The sequence below is a fragment of the Chlamydotis macqueenii genome, chromosome 19 (assembly GCF_036417535.1).
Source record: "Chlamydotis macqueenii isolate bChlMac1 chromosome 19, bChlMac1.mat, whole genome shotgun sequence".
NCBI classification, from domain to species: domain Eukaryota; kingdom Metazoa; phylum Chordata; class Aves; order Otidiformes; family Otididae; genus Chlamydotis; species Chlamydotis macqueenii.
The window spans coordinates 3,432,064-3,455,316 of NC_141574.1; the positions used below are offsets into that span (position 1 = coordinate 3,432,064).

At 57.6% G+C, this 23,253-nt stretch overlaps 1 protein-coding gene across 1 annotated transcript; it reads left to right on the forward strand.

Moving 5' to 3' along the window:
• Positions 1 to 12,401: 12,401 nt before the first annotated feature.
• On the forward strand, positions 12,402 to 22,530 carry TBX2 (T-box transcription factor 2). Its single transcript, XM_086763166.1, has 7 exons — positions 12,402 to 13,408; positions 14,000 to 14,267; positions 16,524 to 16,670; positions 17,916 to 17,992; positions 18,101 to 18,264; positions 19,454 to 20,067; positions 20,923 to 22,530. Exons 1-7 carry the CDS (start codon positions 13,044 to 13,046, stop codon positions 21,367 to 21,369), a joined length of 2,082 nt encoding a protein of 693 aa, XP_086619292.1. The 5' UTR covers positions 12,402 to 13,043; the 3' UTR covers positions 21,370 to 22,530.
• The last annotated feature ends 723 nt before the right edge of the window (positions 22,531 to 23,253 follow it).

The following is a 23,253-nucleotide window of genomic DNA, read 5'->3' on the forward strand; positions in this document are numbered from 1 at the left end:
CTGCTTAAATGGCAATGTTCATGGAGCGTTACTGGGCTGGCTGTGGGCTTCGTATATCTTCCTGGACCAGGCTATGTGTGTATTTACTAACTTGAGGGTTTTAATTAAAGCCATCAGTGGATGCTATGCAGCCAATCTAGCTTGGTTTTGCCTCCCTGCTTTCTCATCCCCGTGTGCAAGGGCAGGATTTTTAAAATCGAGAGACGGAGGTGGTGTGCCTTGCACCCACGCCTCTGAACCAACACCCATCTCTCGTCGGGTGTCTGCCCCCAGCTTCAGCTCCTTGCACTGGTCGGGGCCCTGCTGCTTTGTCCCGCTGATTTCGGTGGGACAGGGACCAGGCGTGCTGGAGGCAGAGGCGCCCACCTCCATCTGCTGTGTTACGGGATCACACGTAAGAGGCTTTGCAGAACCTGTATAGCAGCCTGAACCTACCTACCCTTCCGAAAGTGCACAGGCAGAACTAGCGCCGCGTAGCTCCGCTGATAAAATAGTCATGGGCTCACACGTAGTAACCACATGAATTCCTATGTCTCAGCCAACTTGGGTCGAGATGCAGAGAGCGAGATGAAATTATGAAACTTATGAAATTTCCTTCCCACTACTTGTTTTTAATAGAAGCCGCTTGAGTCATGGCAATGAGAGGAAACTATCTAAACCCACAAATCTTTTTGTGCTCTTACAGCTTAAACCAGCCACACTGAGTGATGCAGAACCAACCACCCTCTTCCTCCTCCATCCCCAAACACCAAATACCAAATTCAGTCTTGGGCTTGATTTTTTTTGTTTTTCACTGAACGCCACGACTCAGATCTCAGAAGCTTTTTTTTTTCTTTCCCCTTTCTCTTCAGGGTTGGAAACCACTAATAAAACTGGGAGTCTGCAGCAATAATTTAAGTTTCTTGCTTGATTTTCAGTCAGTCCTTTCTCAAGTGAAAAAAAACATCCTTGGGATGAAATCAGAGGAGAGTTCGCCTGTAAGTAAGCACTCGCAGCTCCGGCCCGCTGGCTATATCTGCTGTAATGCTATGTTTCTTTTATGTCTGTAAAATAATGGCTTGAAGTAAGGGGCTGAGGGTAGGGCTGGCACTGCGGACAAACGGGACCGCAGGGTCAAGTCAGTCCACACCAGTCAGGATTTTTAACACAGTTCAAGCCAAGGTCAGCTCCAAAAGTTCAAACAAAATCCAGATTAACACATACAGAAGGATTGTGTTGTCACCGTGATGCGTGTTTCCTTTCAGGCTTTCCAAGGAGCGGCCGTGAGGGACAAAGTTCCTGCGAAGGAAGGAAGACAGCTCTTCTCCCTGCTGCCTCGGACGGCTCGGTCGCTGGTTCTTACTGAACACACCAAGTAGGATAGCGCACAACGCAGAGTGGTGTCATTGGAAATGTATTTGTTGTTGGCAGGCATTAAATCACTTTTTATAAGTGCTGCAATACGGCCATGTGGAAATTCCCAGTCTGCAAGAAGCTCCTTTGAATCAGGATGTTTTGTTTAAAGGGGAGGAGGGGGGGGAAAAAACCCTACAAACTGGGGCTGTACCAAAATATTTTCAGTCTGGTTCATTGAAAAGAATGTCCTAAATTCCCCGCTGTTGATAGCCCCATAGCCAAACTGTTAAGAAAGCCTAGAGCTTTAAAAAAAAAAAAAAAGAGAATTGCTATGAGGTGGCTAATTTAACTTTAATTTTATACTTTCACAGATGACCCAGCAGAATAACCACCGAGTTCCAGCTCTTCAGTGAGCCAGTGAAAACCGAGCACGTTGCAACGATAACTCTGTAGGGTCTGATTCAAGGATAACTCTGTAGGGTCTGATTATTACGTCCCCCTGTACACACCAAAGCCCCCCATTTCAACTGGGGGCCTGCAACAACGCTTTTTCTCCCCTTAACCTCAGCAACAATACTCTTTTCAGGCACCAGGAGAGAATACCGCTGCTCCTTGATCATGTCTAGAAGCGAGGTTTGCCCCCGACTTCAATGCAACCAGGTTTTCAGTCTAAACCCCGCTTAAAGTAAAAATAGCCAGAGGCTCGTGGCCTTCGCGGGGATTCAGACAAGTGTCTCCCGTTGTTGTGGAAATAATCCAGGTGAGTTTCTGAAACGCCGGATTTTTCAAATGCAGCAACTGGCGGGCGGTCGCAGGCAGCCCAGCAAGAATGTTGTGCCCCGATATAAACCACTGGCTCGAAAAGAGCCCGAAAGACACGCCGGACTCGCAGGTTTTTAAACCGTTTCCAGTAGTTGTAAGCAGTGGCCTCCTGCTGAGTTCAAAAGGCAAAAAGTCTCATTTAAAGCAGGGCGGACTGTATATCACTCTGTGCGTAAAGTGGAGCTCTTCTATTAAAAGTTGAGTTCAGATTTCATGAATTAACGTGAAATACTGCTTTCTTATCCTACCCTGGTTTCTGTAATAACACGCGTGTAAGCGTGCTTAAATCATGGGAGGGGGAGCATTTCGCTGTTTGAAAAGAAGCGGAAAGTCAAAGGTTCTCCAAATGTGGCAGCTTGAAGTTCAAATGGAATTAAATCTCAGGACCAGCCCAGGGCCTGGGCATTAACCAGGGGGGCTGGTGTCTCCCAGTGCTTTGCAGAGCACGTGAGGCTGCAGCTTCGTCAGCCCTGACGAGCCCCAGCGGAGCGCGGCGCTGTGCCCCAGGTAAGCCCATAAACCCCATCCCGCTGCCCGGCTCTGCCAGCCTCTGGTTGCCCTGCCCCGAGTGGCGTTAGCCAGCCCCAGAACGACGTTTGCTGGCGACGAGGCTGGGAGAAGGCAAGGCCAGCGAGGGGAACTGACCGAGGGCGAAGTATTGCTGAGATCTCCGTCCTCCTTCCTCAACGGAGAAGGGTTTTTGCTGCAAAGTGCAGCTGTGAAATCCCTGAACGCTGCTCCCCCTCCTCTCTGACCCCCCGAGCGCGGGGCTAAAACGCACGGCGCTTTCACTGGGGCTTCCTAAGTAACTTTTTGAGGATCCAAAATGCCTCCGCGCCGCATCTCCACATTTATTTTCTCGCTTCTTTGCTCTGGCTTGTTGCTGTGCAGGGTAGGAAAGTTTGCGCCATTTCCTGTTGTCTTTCCCTTATGCTCCTGAGATATTGTAAAAATGTTCGGTATCCTCCAGTAGGTTGTAATCACTTCACCCTAATGTTTCGCAGCTGCTAAGTGTAACTTTAAACCCAGCCATTGGAGTGCTTACAATTAGCCAGTCAATGGAGCCGAGATCGGGTCTTTGTGATTGCAAAAAAGAGAAAATGAAACTTTTTTTTCCTGAGTTTGAATTGGATAAAATGGGAACAAAAGTTGCGGAGATGAGGGGTTTTTTTAATGCAATAAATGATTAGTGGCTTACGTGCTAGGAAAAAAATAATTGAATCCACTGCTTGGCCTGTTTCACAGATGGAAAACGCACCGGGACAAGCATGTGTCTGCGGCGGCAGCGCCTCTGTCCTGGTGACTGCACGAACCCGCTCTCGGAGCTCGCGTTTGCAGGAGCGGAGCTGGTAAGGGCAGAGCTACCCGGAGACAGAGGGGCTTCGGCTGTGCCCCTTGCCCATCCCTGCCCAGGAGCTGCGGCACGGCCGGGTGCTGCGTCCCGCCCTGCCGTCACCCCACTCTCGCTCTGGCATAAAACCGTTTGCCGGCAGGCTCGGTGCCTCTCCCGTTCCATGCGCCCTCATTTTTCCAGCACCATCCGCGAGCGGGGTCAGTGCCGGAGCTGGGGAAGGTGACGCGTGTCCCCTGCTTTGAGGCCTGGGGTTCACGTCTCACACATGCTATTCCTAGCCCTGGCTATTCTCCAGCGTTGATGCTGTCCCATCAGTTGCCACCCTGCCCCTGGCTGGGCTGGGATGCAGTTTGAAGCCGTGCGGTGAGATCCCAGGCTGAAATTTTGCCTTTCTTGGGAATTTCTGTGTCCTGTGCCTGCGCCCGTGGCAAAGGCCCTGTGAGGTGAGTGCTGCAGGGCCCCTGGCTGTTGCTGGGGGCTCCTCATGCTCAGCAGTTCCCAATGTGATTCCTTGCAGGATCCAGCTCTCCGGAGGTGGCAGCTCCGTCCCCAGCGGGTTCATCTCCCGGCAGCTCTGGCTGGGGCGACAGCAGGAGGGTGACCACTGGCCTCGCTGGTGGTCACCGCAGCAGGCAGGGTTGGGGGCTTCCAGCCTCCCCTGTCCCATCCGCCTCCTTCCCCCCATCCCCTTGGGGTTTGTCCTGTCCCCAGGGCTGGGCACAGCGCAGCAGGGACGCTACTCCCTGGCAGCCCTCCCTCCACACGCAGCGTTCCTGCCACCCGACCATAAATACTAATTAATAGCAAAGCCCTGGTCTAGATCAAGGAGGAGGCTCTGAATTTTCTTGGGAACTTTGCTGTCTGAAAGGTATCTTAAATATTCTCTAGCGCTCAGCCTATCAGTAGGTCAATTATACGGTGAGCAGTCATACGAAGTTAATTTCTAATTTAATACAATGTTAAAAGGTTGTCAGGTTAAAATCTAATCTATAAACAAGACATGAAACGTCTCTTTAAAACGAGTGTCATGAACCAGTCCTGGCTCAAACCACTGGCTGCTGCTGCTTTTATAGGATGTAATTACTTCGCAGTGAGTATTTACAATATTATTATAGGACGGTGATAAAAGGCCGGTGCCAGCCGTGCCCGCGCAGCAGCCCGGTGCCAGCTGGGTGCTCATCCCGCTCCCACCTCAGCCCCTCTCCCTCCAGAGCCTTCTCTGAGAAGTGCCGGCTCGCGTGGCTCCGCTCCCGCTCCGCACCATGGGAAGAAGAGTCGGGGAAGAACCAATCATGTTTTCGCTTGAAAGGGGGTTGGGGGGGGGTGGGACCCCCCGACGTGTTTGTGCACAAGCATCTCGGCATCCCCCAGCGAGGAGGGCTCACCAGCCCAGTGCCGTGGCATTTCACCAGTCCCTGCAATGTGCTGTACCTGGCAGTCCCGGGTTGAACGATGGGCAAGCACCTTCATTTTTGAACAACCTGGGGAAAGGACTTTGGCAAGCTTTTGCCGCGGGCTGAAGGTTACGAGCCACGTTCAGACCAACGGCTTCATTCAAGCGGAAAACCAGAGGCAGCACCTGCAGCCCAGAGCGAAGAGCCAGCCCCGTGCCCTGCCTCCCCACCCCCGCCTCGCACCCTCTCCCCCAAATCCTCTGCGGGATGGATGGGCAGGGAGGACAGGGCACATCCCACGGCCTCTCCTCCCACACGAGGGCTGTTGGTGTTGCAGCTGCCTCTCGAGGTTCGTTGCGTTTTGCCCCTTTAGCTGTGGAAAGGTGAAAAGTCCAGCCGTCATGCGGGAGCGAAGCTGTTGTTCCCACCCGGGGCAGCTGGCTGGACCACGAGACTTCTGCTCCTGGTAGTCCATGGCATCCGTGGGAGCTCGGCGGGGTCAGGGCTGCCTTTGCCGGGCTCAACTGAAAAACACCGTGTGCCACCCCAACGAAGGTCACGCAATTGGCTTTGAAACCACGTGGGTTTGTTTGCCAGGAGGAATCTCACCGGCTCCAAAGGTTTGGCTCAGGTGTGGTCGTATCTGAGCCCGTGAAGCCCTGCGAAGTGGGGTTTTTCTAAAGAAAACAAAGACTTTAGTGGGAGCAGGTGACACCCACAGCAAGGGCTGCAAGGAGACGTGGGGTACTGTAACACCTGTGCTAAAATGGAGGGAGGTGGTGATGGGCCACCCTGACCTGACCCGTGAGACTGCAAGGGATGCGTGGGCTCTGCTGCAGCCCTTCCGCCGGCCGAGGTTCCTTCCTTGGGTTTTCTGGTAAATTCTGCGGCTCTTTGTAATTGAGAAAAGCTGCCGAGGAACATCTGCGCAGGCACCGTCCACTCCCAGCTCGCGCTGCCGGTGCTTTGATGTCCGCCTCATCCCCGGGGCTTGGCCGGGGCCACCCCGCAGGTGCTGCGGGTGGGTGGCGGGGTGGGTCCCACGCCAGCGCGCCGCGAGGCGGGACGGCACCCGACACATCTGTGCAAACAGCAGCCGCCGCGTGAAAACCACCCGAGCCCTCCTTGCAGCGGCTCGGAGGGTGACGTCTCCTGCTTCCGTCTGTGGAGGAAAGGACCCGCAGGCGTCCGGGGAGCCGGGCTCAGGTGCCTTCCACCGTCCCACCAGCACGCAAAGGGGCAGAGGGATGGTGATGGTGATGTTGACGGCCACCACCCCACGAAGGAGAAGCAGCCGGGCGGAGGGAGCGGAAAAGCCCCGGGCTCGAGGTCGGTAGCACCAGGCAGGCGGAGCCGTGGGGCCGGGGCTTTTGCTTTGCCGGTGCGGTGCAGCCCGGCGAGCACAATCTGTGGCCTTAATCCCACCGCGTCCTGCACGCTCTCAAATCCCCTTCACTTCAACGAGCGCTTGTAGTGTCAGGCCCGTGCCGGGCGAGACGGGGCGCGGGGACGGCGGGGAGGATTTGCTCAAGAGGCACTGTTTTTAAGGTGAGATTTGAAGGATGGAAGACAGATGGCAACTGGAGAGGACAAACAGATCAAGTGAAGGGTTTGTTTTCAGCATGGAGGGGAAAACACAGGAGGGAATTACTGTCGGCTACAAAATGGGGGCTATTAATACCTGCAGCGTCTCCAGCTTTGCACTTAGCCCGGCGAGCCGGGATCATGCGGGGGCACCCATGGTGGGGCAGACACCGGCCCCTTCACGGAGCAGGAGTGTGGGGTTTTTTTTTCCGCTGAGCTGAATTGACCCCAACGTAGCGCTGAGTGTACCCAGACAAAGCCGGGAGCGGGGTTATTAGCCGGCCGGCGGCCCTGCCATTGTCCCCGCTATCTTTTCTTCCCTTTCAGCCTCCCTCCCCGCGGCCCGGGTCTCAAAGACCTTGCGTCAAGAGACGAGTGACCTGCACGAAGGGCAGTCGCTTGCTGTGTGCCGGCAGCCTGGCGTCAGGCCGTTATTTACTCGTTATTTGGTGCTGTCTCCCTTGAGGTGCCCGTGGAAAAGGTGCCTGGAGAGCAATCTGCCGGCGTCCCAGAGCACATGTGAGCGAGGGGCTGGGCAAGGGGCACTTCAGGGTGACAGGTTTCCATGTGCCTGTCCTAAGACCCCCAAGCTCCCGCCCAGGGCAGTTGGCGCAAGAGCCCAGCACCTACGGAGAAGCGAGGAAAAAAGTGGGCAGTGAGAAAATGAAAGACAGCGCAGAGGTGCTCATGCACCTCATCAGGCATGGAGCCAGGGCCGTGGTGGGGCGTTGCCCCGTGACAGTTTGAGCTTCCGGACTTGTTTTAAAAATTAAAAGATGGGAAGAGTCTGTCCTGTCTGCAGAGCCCTGCTCCACCTCTCTGTGGCCCTGGCAGAGAGCGGCTCGGAGGAGCACTGGCTTTTTGAGGAAATGTGAGTAAAACGGATGAGAGCTGGCCCTTCCGTGCGGTGCTGGGTACATGTCAAATTTGTTCATGATGAAACACCCGTAAAACGGACAGGTGCAGTGAGAAAGCGTATTCCTGCCCGTGATTTATTCTGGCTGTTTTTATTTTCTCAGCAGTGAAGTGCACTCTGCTGTAAACAGGAGATGGTGATTTTCTGCAATCCTAAAAGTCAAACCTAAACCAAAACTGCAGCTCACGTGACGGGGGAACGGCAGCGTCAGATCCTGCTTTAGACACGATTTCAAACGCGTTCCCAGACCCCGTCGGAAGCGGGCAGGCTGAGTTGTCCACCCCGAGCTGTTCTGCGCACCCGGGGCCCTTTCACTCACCCCTCCGTTGATGCTGGAACTTCTGCCAGACTCCCGTCCCCAAAACAGAGAGAAAATGGGTTTCTGGAGGCACGGGGCCCTGCCCTGTGAGGGGATGGGGCTGAGTGAGCCCCACACGGCCGGGCACTGCCCTGCACCTTCCCCCTTCCAGAGACAGCCTGGATGGGGGCATCACACCCACCAGGCACAATTTAAAAATAAAAGGAAGAGGGGAGAGAAACCGAGGGGCAGGAGCCAGCCCGGGACCCCCTGCCCTCGGGGTCCCAGTGCTCTGGGCACAGTGCAGCTAGGCCTGTGGGACAGCCCCAAATCCACCCTTCTAATCCCGTGAAGGAAGCAGGTGGGAGCCCTAACAGCATTATTATAGCGATTTTACTGATAACATTTTATTTAAGAGTTGAACCGAACGCAAAGCGCAGCCCCAGCTCTCCCGCTCTCCCTTCCCGGGACCAGCTTTGCTTGGGGAACCTGGGCAGAAAGCAGGACCCCAATAAAGGCCCATAAAGCCCCCGAGGCCGGGGCGGGGGGGCGAGGGGCCCAGGGCAGGGCCGGCACCAACCTGCGAGGTCCCGGCGTGGGGAGCCCCGACGGGGCGGGGGGTGGAGGGGGGCGCTGAGCTGCGGTCACGCGTGGTGTGGGGCGGGGGGAGGGGGTGGGTGTGAGGATGGGGGAGTGTTGCTCGCCCCCGGCCCCATCCCATGACGGCGATGAGGCGGCGGTAATGCCATTAGCCCGGGGATTACGCGCCCGCGCTGGGATGTGACACACTTTCTCAAATGGAAGTTTTTTAAACAGAGGGATTTGCATGATCCTCCCCCGACTCCATCCCACCGCCCCCCGCGGTGCCAGCTCCGGTTTCAGGCCTCGGTGTGTCCCCCCCTAGCCCTGGCACGGTCCCGGCCGGGGCTCCCCGTCTCCTTTTAAGGCAGTGGGACCGGTGCGTGCGACTTCGGGCCCCGACGTGCGGAACCGGGCAGCCCCGTGGGGGGCGGGCGGGGCCTGGGGAGGGGGGTTCATTCCCCTTCCATTATGGCACTCTGTAGTTTTGTTTTTTTTAATCAATCTGAGCGGACTCCTGGATCAAAGCGGCGCGGAGGTAACGAGAGCAGGATGCGGAAGATGCGCGGCCCCCCCCCAAGGCGGGGTGCGGCCGGGGTCACTCGCCACCCGCCCTGCCAAACAGGCTGGAAAAATGTGTTTATAAGTTGTTCAAACTCTGGATAAACTTCAGCGGCGTTTGTGTCTGCGTCTCCCCGCCTGTTGTTATTTTCCAGAAATCTGGATTACTGGAAATATTTTCTTTAAAGCTGGAGAGAAATCTAAACAGTCTGATGGCAGGGGGAGCTCGGAAGGGTTCGGGGGGGGGGGGGGGGTGGCCGGACTGACGGGGGCTCCACGGGTTTCCCTTCGCCGGGCCGCGCACGGACGGGGCGCGCAGTTCCGCGGCTGCGTAGCGGGAGGAGGGAGGACCGCGGCTGGGCTCGGGTCGAGCATCTCTATCCGTTGCCGTCGATAAAAATGCATCAAGCGAGGGCTTCGGTGCCCGGGGCAGCTGCTGCCGGGCAGCGCTGTCCCTTCTCGGACCTCCGACGGCACCGGAGCACGGGGGAGGGGGGAGAGGGGGGATTCCCACCCCACTGAGGGGGGTGAGGGGAGATGCGGCGTCCCGGGGGAGGGAGGCGGAGGAGAGCTGGTGGGTGAGAGCAAACGAGGGCAATTTCGTTATTCGTGAGGGTTTTTTTTCCCCTCTCCAGGTGGAGGGGAAGGCCATCGGAGGTGTGCCCGGGGGAGTCCCTCTCCGTGGCATCAGGGCTCGGAAGGGGAGCCCCGATGGCTCGTCCTCAGCACAGAGGGAAAAATCTAAAAATAAAAATAAAAATAAAAATCCCTTTCTCCAGCAACGGGAGCGGCCGGTGCGCCCAGCGCAGCCCCGTCGGGGGGGAAGCGATCCCCGGGGAGCGGGGCCGCCGCGGCCCGGCGGAGCCGAGAGGAGGGGAAGGCGGAGGGGCCCGTCTGCTTGTGAGAATTGTTATTTTTCATCAATCACCCGCAATTTGTGTAAGTGCCCCGGACAGGACACCAGCCGTCCTGCTGGCTGGGGTCACGGAGACAACACAGCGATGGAGAAGAGCAAATTGCATTTGCTCACCAGCTCACGGATCCAAATTACGGCCCTCGCATGGCGCGGGGAAGGGAGCGAAAGGTCCATGTGACATGAGGGAAATATGAAGGACTTTGACAGGTCTTAAACGGCCTGGCGCCAAGGCCTAAGTCTACCGGCTAAAAATAGAAAAGGGATGATGAGTGGAGATGGGCAGAGATGAAAGGGGAAGGGGGAGCGGGGCCGCGCTGTGGGGCGGGTGGGTCGGTTCCCCCGCCCGGGCCCGGGATGGATCCCCCGGGCACCCCAGGGGCAACCGTCCCAGCCCAGGGACCGCTGGCCAGCGCAGGGTGCCTACCGGGAGGTGGGTGCGGTGGCCCCGAGGGCTGCAGTGTCCTGGGATGGGCAGGGGAAATCCTCCGTGGGAAGGGGACGGTGTGGGGACACCTCTCGTCCCCGATCCTCGGGGCAGGGCTGGCCTCGGGGCGGGAGACAAAAAAAAAACCAAACAAACAAAAAAAAAAAAAAACCAACAAATAAAACCCCCAGACCTCATTTCCCCCTGCCCAGTGCCCGCTCACGGACGGGGCGGACGGGGCGAGGCCGGGATTGGAGTGAGTGGCCTGCCCCGTACGTGGGCCCAGGCTCCTGGGTCGTGGCCGTGCCGTCGGGCCAGGGGTCCCGCGGGGTCGGTGGGGGCCCAGCTCCCCGTCAGGTCCCCTCACATCCCCCCCCAGCCCCGGCAGTCTCGTCGTCGGCCGCCGTCACAGAGGGTCGGGGAGACGAGGCTGCTGTGGATGGGTTTTATTGTGCAGGCGAAAGCGTTTGAGACGTGACAGAGGTGCGGGGGTCCCGGGCGACATTTCCGAGGTGTTTACCCGGGCAACGAGAGGCTCCAGGTTTGCTTTGTGAGGGGGAATTTAAAAAAATAATAAAAAAAAATATATTTACAAACAAGCCCCATTTTTGCCAAGGGGCTGCCGTCAGCACTTTTCCGCGGCGGCGAGGAAGCAAAGTCCAAATCGGGTCTAAGTTTCAGTCCCCGCTCCCCGTTCAATGGTCAACGGGACCCCCCGCCCCCCCCCACCGTTCCCGGGGCAGCCCGGGAGCTCTGTGCCCGCCCCGTCGTGCGCGGTGGCGGGGCCGGGCAGCGCAGGCAGCGGGGAACCTGCTGCGGGACACGGCCGGGTTGTGAACACCCCTGAAAAGTGCCCGGGGCTTGGGTTTGGACTCGGCGTGGTGCCGGGGGGGGGGTGAGAGGGGTTTCCCTCGCATCCCACCCTGCGCGTGGAGCGGCGAAACGGACGCTCGGAGCTACTGCGGCGGCGCCTCGCTGCGCATCCGCGGAGTGAGAGGGGCGGAGGCCAGGCCTGGAGGTGGAGGGGGCAGAGGAGGGGGCCGCCCCCCTCCTCGTCCCTGTCCCCGTCTCGCCTGGCCGCAGTGCAGGCGGCGGGGGCAGGAGCCTTAGAAGGATGGCAGGGCTTTTTTTTGTTTTTTCTTTTTTTTTTTTTTTTTAAGATTTGGGGGTAAATATGAAGTGACAAGAGACGGGTCTTTATTGTGAGGGCTCAGCCGCCTGGCGCCAGGGCCCTCTTCAGCCACCGCGGCCCTCAGTTAATCAGCGCAGATCTCCAAACCGACCTCTCCGCGGGGACACCCACCGCGCCCGCCCCCCCCCCTCCCCTTTAATCCCTCTGCAAACAGCCCCGGAGTGTGTGTGTGTCCCTCCGCCTTATCTGCCTCCCCCCGCCCAGTAAACAGCCCCTCCGGCCGGGCACAGTCCCCCGGCCGCGCACCCGACGTGCCCCGACGGTGGGGTCTGCGCCTCCGCCCTGGGCGCGGGGCTGCGGCCGGGGGGACCCCCCAGCCCCCGTCAGGGGGTGGCTACCGGTAGGGCGAGGAGGTGATGGGGGGAGGTGGGTGGGGGGGCGACGGCAGGAAGCGACTCACCCGCGCTGGAAGTCGCCGCCCGCAAACTCTCCGCCGGGCGCGGCCGCCCCGTGGGCGCTGCGCGGTATTTGCGCGGCCTTGCGCGGCTCTCCGCGGAGCGGGGCGCGCCCCACCGCGATCCGCTCGCCGGGATCTGTAGTAAGACGGCAGCCGCCGAGCTCCCCAGGCCGCTCCCCCCCCCATCTACCCCCCCTCCATCCCCGCCGGGGGCCCCGTTGCCGCCCCCCCCTCCCTGCCCGCCCCCGCTCCGCCGCGGCGGCTCCGCGCTGTCCCCGCACCGGCGGCGGCCGCGGCGCAGGCAGGGCTGACCCGGTATGCGGAAAGGAGCCGGGGGTGGGATTTCGAGCACTTTTCTCTGTCATTGGTTAATATTTTATTCTGTTGACATGTTTTCTTACTGCCGATGCTTCCGACACCTTCTTCTTTTTTTTTTTTTTCCCCCTTTTTTTTTTTTTTCTCCTCTTCCCTTCCTCCCTCCCTCCGCGCCCCCCTCCCTCCGCGCCCCGGAGCTTGGCCGGAGCTGTCAAAACCACGCCTATGCAGATCCACAATTGGTCTGAAACGCGTAAAATCAGCAATCAAGGGGGCTTGGCTCATTAGCGGGCGGATCAGAGCAGGAAGGACATGTGAGAGAGATCACAGTTTTCCAGAGATCGGGACAAGATCCTCACCGTTCCTGCTCCGGCTCCCTTGGCCATGAGCAGCCCTCGCCCCAGCGCCCTCCGCGCAGCGCGCAGCCGGGCCAGCCCCGCCGGGGCACAGCCGGGGCCCGCGGGGGTCTGAGGGGCCCAGCGCGGCCGCTCCGCGCCGCTCCGCGCCGGCTTTTGTTTCTCTTTTAGTGTCGGGAAGGACTTTTACCGGGAGAGCTTTCTCCCTCGCTGCAACACCACCACCACAAAATAAGGACCTACTCTCTCCCCTCCGCAGACCGGGAGTCCCAGGAGCCGGGAACTGCCTCCTTTTTTTTTTTTTTTTCCTTCTTCTTTTATTTTTCTTTTTCTTTTTTTTTTTTTTTCCACATCTAGTTCCGCTGGTTTTCGGCTTTTTTTTTTTTTTTTTTGGTGTCTGTGTGCGCTTTTGTGTGTGTTGTTGTTGATTTTCCTTCCTCTTCCAGAGACTCGAGCGAGTTCGCTGAGCAGGAGAGAGGAAAAAAATAAATAAAACAAAACAACAACAACCAAAAACCAACGAAAACCCGCGCGCACTTTTTTTTTTTTTTTTTTCGCAAAGGGAATCCCTCTTTTTCTCCTGGATTTGTGGATGCACCGATGAGAGATCCAGCCTTCCCAGGGACTGCCATGGCTTACCACCCCTTCCACGCACCCCGGCCGGCCGATTTCCCCATGTCCGCTTTCCTCGCAGCCGCCCAGCCTTCCTTTTTCCCGGCTCTGGCTCTGCCTCCGGCGGCCCTGGCCAAGCCGATGCCGGACCCCGGGCTGGCCGGGGCGGCCGAGGCCGGGCTGCACGTCTCGGCCCTGGGTCACCATCCGCAGGCCGCGCACCTCCGCTCCCTCAAGAGCTTGGAACCCGAGGAAGAAGTAGAAGACGACCCGAAAGTAACGCTGGAAGCCAAAGAGCTTTGGGACCAGTTTCACAAGCTGGGGACCGAGATGGTGATCACCAAATCCGGGAGGTGAGAGACGGAACCCCGTGTAGCCCGCACCTGCGCGGCCGCGCAGCGCCCTCGCCCCCTCCGTTCCCTCCTGCTCCCCCTCAAATCGCCCCCCCCCCCCGATGAATTCGAATTTCGATCCCTGGAGTTTTTCGGAGGTCTTTACCCACCCCCCTCCCGCAATTATTACTTTTCCGAGCGCATCCCAAATTAAATCGGTGCGCGCTAATTGAGCGCCCGCTGCATTTGTTTACGCCGTTTCCTTCCCTATTGCCAAACTTTTCCCGGGGACCCGGGATGTCCCCCGGCCCTGCCCGTGTCCCCCCAGGCCAGGCTGGGCCAGCGGCTCGTCGGAGAGCAGGGAAATAGGGTGAAATCCAGGATGCGTTTTCCCTCCCTTCCTTGATTTCCCGGAATGGAGTTTTTCAGGGATTTTTTTGGTTGGGTTTTTGAGTTTTTGCTCTGCTTTCTGCCCCCGGGGTAAGAAGCAACGGGACGTGGGAGAAGGGCTGGAGATTCGGGGTGCAAATGAAGTAAGAAGCGAGGGGTTTCGGGGCGGCTCGGCGGCCGTCGGGTGGGCGCAGCCCCGTAGCGCGCTGGCTCTCTCCGCAGGAGGATGTTCCCCCCGTTCAAGGTGCGGGTCAGCGGCCTGGACAAGAAGGCCAAGTACATTTTGCTGATGGACATCGTGGCGGCGGACGATTGCCGGTACAAGTTCCACAATTCCCGCTGGATGGTGGCCGGCAAGGCCGACCCGGAGATGCCCAAACGCATGTACATCCACCCCGACAGCCCGGCCACGGGGGAGCAGTGGATGGCCAAACCTGTTGCCTTTCACAAACTCAAGCTCACCAACAATATCTCGGACAAGCACGGCTTTGTAAGTGCGGCTGCAGAGCCCCCTTCGAGCAGGGAACCCCCCGCTGTCGAGTAGGGACCTTCTTCTCTAGCCGGTCCTGCCGCCTTTCCCCGGCCGTCGGGGCTCTGCGGGGAGCGAGGTTTAGGGGAGAGGGGTGTGGATATGCAGGGCTGAGGCCGTGCCGGGGCATGCGGCGGGGGCAGCCCCGACGGGGCGGCAGGGCTGGGGTCGGGCAGGTGCGGGCCGGGCGGAGCGGGGAGCGGGGCTGGAGGCGGAGGCACCTGCGCTGAGTTTCCGCGGCCGGGAGCGGGGCCGGAGCCGGTGGCTGCTTTCGGAAAGGCTCCCAAATGCCTCTTCTTTATTTCCTTATTGATCATATCTGCATCATCTCCCGGAGGTAAAACAAAACAAAACAAAACAAACACTCCAACAGAAAGAAAGACAAAAAACAGCAACCCAAGACAAAAGTAAGGAAAAGAAAAGCGAAAAACAACAACAACAACAAAAAAATAGAAAAACAAGAAAAAAAAGATTTAAAAAGAAAGAAAGAAAAGGAAAACAGAAAGGAAAAAAGAGAAAACATAAAAAAGACATGGGGAAAAAAAGGAAAAAATAGAGAGGGAAAGAAAGAAAGAAAGGAAGCTAAGTGTGTTGGCAATTTGCAGAGATCCACAAAAAGCAAGGTCAAACGCGAGGGGAGCGCGATCCTGCGTGAATGCACTGGGGGGAAAAAAAAAAAAAAAAAAAAAAAAACGGGGGGCAGAAGCCGGCCGTGCTCAGGCTCTGGACAAGCATTTTGGGCGATGAAGGGCAAGTTCATCGCCCAGCGCGGTGATGGGCGGCGGAGCCGCGCTCCCGGGGCTGCCGGACACGGAGCGCGAGTGGGGAGAGAAGCTCGGCGCCTCCCGGGTGACTTTTCTCTCTCTCTCTTTTTTTTTTTTTTCTTTAAAGGCAGGAAACAGCGTCTTTCTTAAATAATACATGGCAAGGTTATTTATAGACAGAAGGTAAATCGATAGAGAAGGAGTCTAAAAAAAACAAAAGCATTTTTTGGGTACTTGGGAAAAACTAGTTCGATTCCGTGTTTTTAACGGTTCGCCTCCTTCAATTAAAGATTTCTGGTATCTGTCGTTGTCCAAAATCCGGACTGTGTTAAATCTGGGAGATGAGGGTTTAGCCAGTGCCCATCTGGTCAGAGAGGGATGATTATTTTTTTTTAAAGGAATGCAGATTTGCACGCCTGAATGAGACTTTTTGCACCATTTTCATGGTAAATCCCGTCTAGATGATATCAATATAACAGCGATCCGACAGTTCATCAGCAGGTGATTATTGCTGGGGTTAAAAAAGGGGGGGATTTCTTTTTATTGCCTTCTAAAACGAAATGAAGTGATAATTATTTAGCTATTTGGCCGGCGTTATTTGACAATAATTACTCAAGCTTTCGCCGTTCCCCTACCAATTCCGGGCGGGGAATGCTGCATTTCATCCGAACCACAGCAGGTTGGGGAATTATTTAATCGCTATCAGGCAGGAAAATGTTGCCGGTGCGGGCAGAGAGGGGCAGGGGCTCCTCAGCCAAATCGCGGTGGATTCGGGGTTAAAAAAAAAAAAGAAAAGAAGAAGAAGAAAGAAAACAAAGAGAGAGGGTAGAGAATGGCTTTGAGTGTTGGCGAGGCTTTCAGACACCTGGTTGGGAAAAAAAATATAATAAAAAAAAAAGTATTTTATTTCTGCAGCGTTGTTCTGAGACATAAATTTAAGATGGCTCGTGGTGAAACGCTCCTTTCACGGGGCTGCCTGGGGTTTCTGCCACCACCGCCACAGGTCGAGAGGCTTTTTAACGCTTTTTTTTTTTTTTTTTTGTGGTAAGGTAGAGGATTTTTGTTGTGTTTTTTTTTGAAGGATGGGAATAGGGACAGCAGTGAGAAGTGGGTCAGAACCTCGCCTTGCCTTCGTAGGGTTGCGCTAGAATGGAGAGATCCCTTTTGCTGCGCCGTTGCTGTGCTTCACACCCGCACAGATGCTGCCGTGCCTGCCTTCCCGTGACCTCCTTACTTGGGGGCAGAGCCTGCAACGGCATCGACAGAAAAAAAAAAAAGAAAAAAAAAAAAAAAGTAAAAAAAGAAACCTCCCTTTTTAGCATCTGCCGACATTGCTTCCTCACGGTGAATTTGTAAATTTTTGGGGTTGCTTTTGAAAGAAAAGGGATTTTTTTCTAGAGGCACGTGTAAGGTGGGCAGCGAGGCTGACGGCTTTGCTCTCTCACCCACCCAGACCATCCTGAACTCCATGCACAAGTACCAACCCAGGTTCCACATCGTCCGTGCCAACGACATCCTCAAGCTCCCCTACAGCACCTTCCGCACCTACGTGTTCCCCGAGACCGACTTCATTGCCGTCACGGCCTACCAGAACGACAAGGTATGGCTGGACAGCCCCTGCCCATTCCTGATCCGTGCCCTCACCCCTCTCCCGCCCCGTGGCCCATTTTAGGGTGTATTTCTCTCTGTGCGTGAGAACGTTTTTGTGGGGCAGAGTGGCAAAAAGGCAGCAAGAGGAGAAAGGTCAAACCCCAAGCCCTCAGAGCAGGAGGCACCCTTCATACTACAACTGTTATCGTTGCTATTGCTAATGCTAATGCTATTATTAGTATTTCTATAATTACTCTTAAAAATTTCCTCCTGGACCTGGTCGCACCTTTTCTGGCTGCGGGAGCCTTTGCTGCAGGCCCAGGCTGTGCAGCGAGCAGCATGGCAGCCTGGGCAGCCACATGGAGAAGGTGCCCTGGGCCCAGAGGAGCCAAAAAAAAAAAAAAAAAACCAACCAAAAAAAAACCCCAAGAGCCAGATAAGCTAATTTTAGTTGCTTTCATGATTTAGCAAGTGTTGCCCGGTAGAGCAGCAGAGTCAGGAGAACCCGGTGGGGAGCAGAGAGCCTCTGCCGTCCCCTCCACGGGTGGTGTGTGTGTGTGTTTTAACCCAAAAGCTGACCCCCACCTCCACCCCCAGCCACTGATGCTAATTGACAGCTCTGGCTGAGGGTCCTGGTGGGCTTGTTTCCCTCGTAAAGTTTATGGCGAAGAGTCACAATCGATTAAGAGCACTTGGGTCTGCTCGCCCACCGCAAGCTGCGCGGGGCAGCAGCCGGCCGGTGGGGGCTCCATCGGGGGATGATGCGGGACGGGGCGGGGGATGCTGCGGGACTAGGGATGCTGCAGGATGGGGGATGCTGTGGGATGTGGTGGGGAGATGCTGCCGGATGAGGGATGCTGCGGGACGGGGGATGCTGCAGGACGGGGCGGCCGTGCCTGTTTTGCAGCCCCTCTCGGGGCCGTGTTTCAGGGCCCATGCATTATTGAGCGCCCTGATGTCGCCGTCCCCAGAAGCCCGTGGTGGGCAGGGATAAGAATAGCTCTTAACCAGCGCCGGGCGGCTCAGTCGCCATCTTCCCTCCGGGGGGCCGTGAAAAATAACTTCCTATCATTAAGACGCTATTAATAATTCAAGCCCAAACCTCAGCATCATTTTTAATAAAGCATGCGGTGTGTTAAAGCGGGGCCGGGGTGCGTTTCGCAGCCCGGGGGCTCTCCCCGACGGGGCGGGCGGTGTGTGTGTGGGGGGGCGGTCGGACAGGGCTTCACGCCGCCTCCTTTCTCCCTCTCCCCAGATCACCCAGCTGAAAATCGATAACAACCCCTTCGCCAAGGGTTTTCGGGACACGGGCAACGGCCGGCGGGAGAAGAGGTAAAGGGAGGTGGGGGGGAATCCCTTCGCTTTCCACCCCGCGCAGCCGCCGCTCCGCGCCCGCGGAGGCCCGGCCGGTGCCCGACCCCCGCCGCTCTCCCCCCGCAGGAAGCAGCTCTCGCTGCCGTCGCTGCGGGTCTACGAGGAGCCCTGCAAACCCGACCGCGACGGCGGCGAGTCCGACGCCTCCTCCTGCGAGCCCACGGCCGTGCGCGACGCCCTCCACTCGCCCGTGGGCCCCCTCCCCAGTCCCCTGCGCCTCAAGGGCAGAGGTAAGGGGGGACACACCCCCTGCCCCACCACCGCTCTTCCTCCTCCGCCCCCCTGAGGGGGCGCGGAGGGAGGCGCGGTTCCCAAATTCCCCCCAAAGTCGGGTTTTGGCGGGGCAGAAAGGAAAAACAGCTGCAGGGGAGCGGGGAAAAAAAAAAAAAAAAAAAAAAGGTGAGGATGGGCACGAAGGGGGCCGAGGGTTGAAAGGACAAGAATGGAGCAAACACAAATGGCATTGACGGTTTGCAACGTTTTCCTGTTTATGCGATAGCGTAAAGGAGAAATGGCGAGGCTGGTGTGTGCCCTGCCTCTCGTGGCTAGCAGAGATTGCCCTGGAAAAAAAAAAGGGGAAAAAAAACAGAGAGAGAAAAAATTAATACATTTGAAAGGGGGGAAAATGTAACTCTAGGGCTTCAAGCTAGTAAATTAAAATAAACCAGCAGCTCCCCTCGGCACAGTTGTTAGACGCTGGGTTTTGTCTCGCCGCACTATCAATCTGCTGCTCTTTAAACTTCCCACCAGCTCAATTCCCTGCAAACCTTCATCAAAACTGCAACAACCCCCTCCCCGACCCCCCGAGCTGGTGGGAGGGTTTATTACACCCCTCTCCTCTTTCAAAGGCTTCCCCGAATATTCGGCACAGCCTGCAGAGCTTCACCTTACCCGCACCGAAAGGTTTTTTTCGTTTTGCGGGAGCCACTCGGGCAGGGCTCTGCTCCCCTCGCCCTTGCCATCCCCTCGCCTTTCGGCCCCCCGCCTCCTCTGAGAGCTCGATGGTTTTTTTTTTTTTTAATTAAAGCCCCTTTTAGGAAAGCCTGTACCATACCCCTCGCCTTAAAACTGCCTCTTTTAACCTGCCTCAACCTGAGCATTTGGAATAAATCCACGGCGCGCTGTTGATCGGCCCCACGTAATTAAATAAATACAGGACCGCTGTCCGCCCGCCTGCGCTCTCTTCATCCCCAGCTCCACAGCCCGCTTGGAGTTTGCAGCTAACAAGAGTGACGCTGTCGTAGATTTTTGGTCATTTGGTACATTTTTTTTTGCCCCCCCGAAATTAGTTTCCCCTGTCAATAACGCCTGGGGTTTTGTTGCTGCCCTTCCTCCCCAATGCCAGGGCTCTGGCGAGCGACCCACTCCTCGTCTCCCGCCCCGGCCGCTCTGACCCTCTGCCCCTCTGTCCCCTTGCAGAGGAGAAGCCGGGAGCTGACAGCGATGCAGAGGTGGAGAAGGTGCCCGAGGAGCGGCCGACAGCAGCGGCCAGCCCCGACGGGGAGGACGCAACGCCCCGCGGCAGCCCCCGATGCCCGGAGGAGCGGAGCAAGGAGAGGCGCAGCCCAGAGAAGGCCAAGGATGGCGTATGCCCCCGGGACGGTCCCGGTGAGGGCCTGTTCGGCACGCGGGGCCTGGAGAAGGACAAGGTGGAAGGACGAAGGAAAGAGCCGGACCCGAGCAAGAAGGATGTGGAGGGCGGCGGGCTGGGCAAGGAGGCCTTTGCCCCACTGATGGTGCACACGGACAGCCCCCCGCACCTCAGCGCCGGGCACCTGCAGAGCCTGGCGCTCTCCGGCCTCCACGGGCAGCAGTTCTTCAGCCCCCTGAGCGCTGGGCAGCCCCTCTTCATCCACCCGGGACAGTTCGCCATGGCCCCCGGCGCCTTCTCGGCCATGGGCATGGGACATTTGCTGGCCTCGGTGACGGGCGGGGGCAGCCTGGAGAACGGAGCTCTCTCGTCTGCCCCGGGCACGGCGGGAACAGCCACCCCTTTCCCTTTCCACCTCTCCCAGCACATGCTGGCCTCTCAGGTGAGCCCCCGCGCCCACCCCGCGTCCCCGTCCCCGCTCTCTGGCCAGGCCCTGGGGCTTCCTCTCTGTGTCCTTCCCCAAAGCTCCCTGAACGAGCAGAGCATTTTAAGGGCACGGGGCAGAACTGGCCAGCATCCCCCAGTGTGGGGACACACAGGGTGGTCCCAGCCTCCCCCATGGCCCCTGCAGCCCACAGGGACAGGGGGGTGACGCTCCCCTGATGTGCTGCCTGGTGTGGCACGGGCGGGACGTGGGGGACATTTTGAAGGTTGGCCTCAGGGCTGATTTGGGAAGGAATCTTGGGGTTTTTTTTGCAGCTGATAGAGTTCCCCCGTAGGCAGGGCAGAGGCAGGAGCCATGGCCCTGCCTGACCTGGCTGTCCCCATCCTGGGGACTCTGTCTCCCTGCCATCCCCAAACCAGCTCCCACAACGCCTGCCCTTGCGTTGCTTTTGCCATCCCCTGTGACAAAACTCATAAAGACGCCTTCGAGCTCCCCTAATTTATCGATCCTGCTTAACAATGTGTTCTGACGTGGTTAAAGGTCTGCAATGCTGCACAGACAGGGGACGTGCAGTGTGCGGGGAGGCGGAGGGACAGGCATGGGGCAGGTCCCAGAGAGGGGTTTGTGTCTGGTGGCACCAGGCTGGGTCGGTGTGGGGCAGATGGGGTGCCCCAGCTGTACCCCCTCGCTCAGCCCGTCCCTCAGGGATATGCTTACACTGTGTTTTTGGGATTACACCCAGGTGTCCGGCTTTACCTCAGCTTTCCCAGGGGAGGTTTTTCTAGGGAGCAGGCAGGATGCAGCGGTGCGTTTTCACGGCTCTCACTCCTTTCTTTCTCTTTCTCTTCACAGGGAATCCCGATGCCCACCTTCGGTGGACTCTTCCCCTACCCCTACACCTACATGGCGGCGGCCGCGGCGGCTGCTTCGGCCATGCCGGCCACCAGCGCGACGGCTGCCGGGCCGCTCTCCCGCAATCCCTTCCTGGGCAGCAGCCGTCCTCGCCTGCGCTTCAGCCCCTACCAGCTCCCGGTCACCATCCCACCCAGCACCAACCTGTTGACCACTGGCCTGCCCGCCAGCCTCAACCCTGGCTCCGAGGGCTCCAAGGCTAGCAGCAGCCGGGAATCCAGCCCTCTCCCCGAGGTGCCCCTGCACAAGGGGGGCAGCCAACGCCCCACCACCTCCCCAAAGGGCTCTCTGAAGGAGTCTCTCAACGAACTGCAGAATATCCAGAGACTCGTGAGCGGGCTGGAGAGCCAGCGGGAGCTGTCACCCGGCAGGGAGTCCCCCAAGTGACCGACGGGACGGGCAGCGAGCCCTCCCGGCGGGGCGGAGAAGCACTGGTATTTTGTACAGCACAGTATAAATATTTATTGCGGAGCGAGAGGTGTTGGGGGGAGCAGATGGGGAGAGCGGGGTGCTGGAGCGGAGGGATGGAGCCCCGCCAGCTGAGCAGACCTGCTGCCCCAGAACCAGGGGCGAGAGGTGGGAGCACGGGTTCACCCGCCCCCTTGGTTGTGGGGCTGGGAGTGGCTGACCCCTGCTCCAGCGCGGCCGCGGAGCCCCTCAGCCCCTCTGCTCCCCCGCTCTTGGAACTGGGCAGCTCTGGGGGAGCCACACAGAGGCACCCGATGGAAGGGGTGGCCACGACCCCCAGCCCTGGAGAGGAGAGCGGGGCCGAAACCTCATCTGTGCAGGGGAGGGGGGAGGAAAAAATAATTAACAACAAAAGGAAAGAAGAAACGAAACATGGGAAGCGAACCGCCTCGGCAGCCGCTGCTGCCGCGCAGAGCTGGTACGGCGCGGGGAGCCCCGCAGGTACCCGGGCAGATATTTATGAAATAAATGGTAATTTGTGTAAATAAGCTATAAGGATCCCAGAATATGCAAATTGGTATTAATTTATTCAGAGTTGTACATTGGTGTGTACATAATATTTAGAGTTTAACTCATCGCATATAAGTTTTCTTGTTTTTTTTTTTTTCATTTTACATGAACATATATATTGTAAATGAAAACTATTTAGCTCTTTGTGATTGAAGGAGATTTCTTTAACTGTGTTTTAAAATATTGTCTATCCCGCCTGTTCTCTAGGACAATCATGTGCCACCGGTAAAACAATTTTCGGAGTCATTAAAACTAAGAATTCAATTCTTTAACAGACTTCTGCAAGAAAAAAAAAACAAAACAACACAACGAATCCAAAACGTAACTAAAATATCGCTACAGTGCGGGGTATAGAGAATGCAGGAATAAACCTCAGGTTTTTATTTTTCACTCCAGAACAAACAAACAAAAAAGTATAATAAATTTAAATATCACAGGACTGTGCTCTATATTTGTTTTAAAATAAAAAGATACATGATTTGCAACGTGCTGGTTACTCGGGTATCTGTCTGTTCAGTTTTGATGAATTCTCACATCTTTCAATAAAAAAAAACCCTACTCGGAGAAGTCCTGCCGGCTCCCGCCTGTTTCATTCCCATCGGGGCCGCCGCTCCTCCGCAGGTGCGCAGCGCTGCGCAGGCGGCCCGGCCCACGCCAGGGCTCTGTTCTCGGAAAGGACCGTGCACCCCCGATGGCCTCCCCGGGTTTGATGAGAAAAAGATGAAAAAAATCCGCCGAGGTGCGCAGTCCCTGGAGGCGGGGAGCCTCCGCCAGCGCTGCCCGTCGGAGATTTTCTGCCCGCCCCACAACCCCCTCCCAGCGCAGGCGGGGACCCGACAGGTGCGCAGAGTGGGGCGCGGACGCGTAAAGGGGCGCGCACGGGAATCTCGCGGGTGCGAAGGGGAGAGGATACGGCGCCGGGACCCTCCGCGGATGCGGATCTGACCGCACCGTCCTCGGGGCGCAGTGGGACCGGCCCGGGGGGGAGGTTAAGGCTCGGGCATCGGTAACGTCGGGGGTGGGGAAGGGGTGACTCGGGTACATCGGTACCATCCGGGACGGGGCTACTCCGGGGGGCGGAGGGGCTGTGGGTCCCTGGGGGGGTGGAGGGCGCTGTGGGTCCCCAGGTCCCCCCATCCCGCCCCCGCGGGCCCAGAGCCGCTCGGGGCGTTGCGGGACGCGGCCGAGGAGGACGCGAGGAGCCTTTTCCTCACCAATTACCCTTCTCCCGTGCCGGGGAAGATTTATGAACCCAAGTCGGGGGTGGGGGAGTGGGGGGGGCAGGGTCGCGTC

Coding starts and splice junctions, on each gene's coding strand:
- TBX2 (XM_086763166.1), top strand. CDS start 13,044: ATGAGAGATCCAGCCTTCCCAGGGACTGCCATGGCTTACCACCCCTTC. Junction 16,671..17,915: donor CGGCCTACCAGAACGACAAG/GTATGGCTGGAC, acceptor CCCTCTCCCCAG/ATCACCCAGCTGAAAATCGA. Junction 20,068..20,922: donor AGCACATGCTGGCCTCTCAG/GTGAGCCCCCGC, acceptor TTCTCTTCACAG/GGAATCCCGATGCCCACCTT.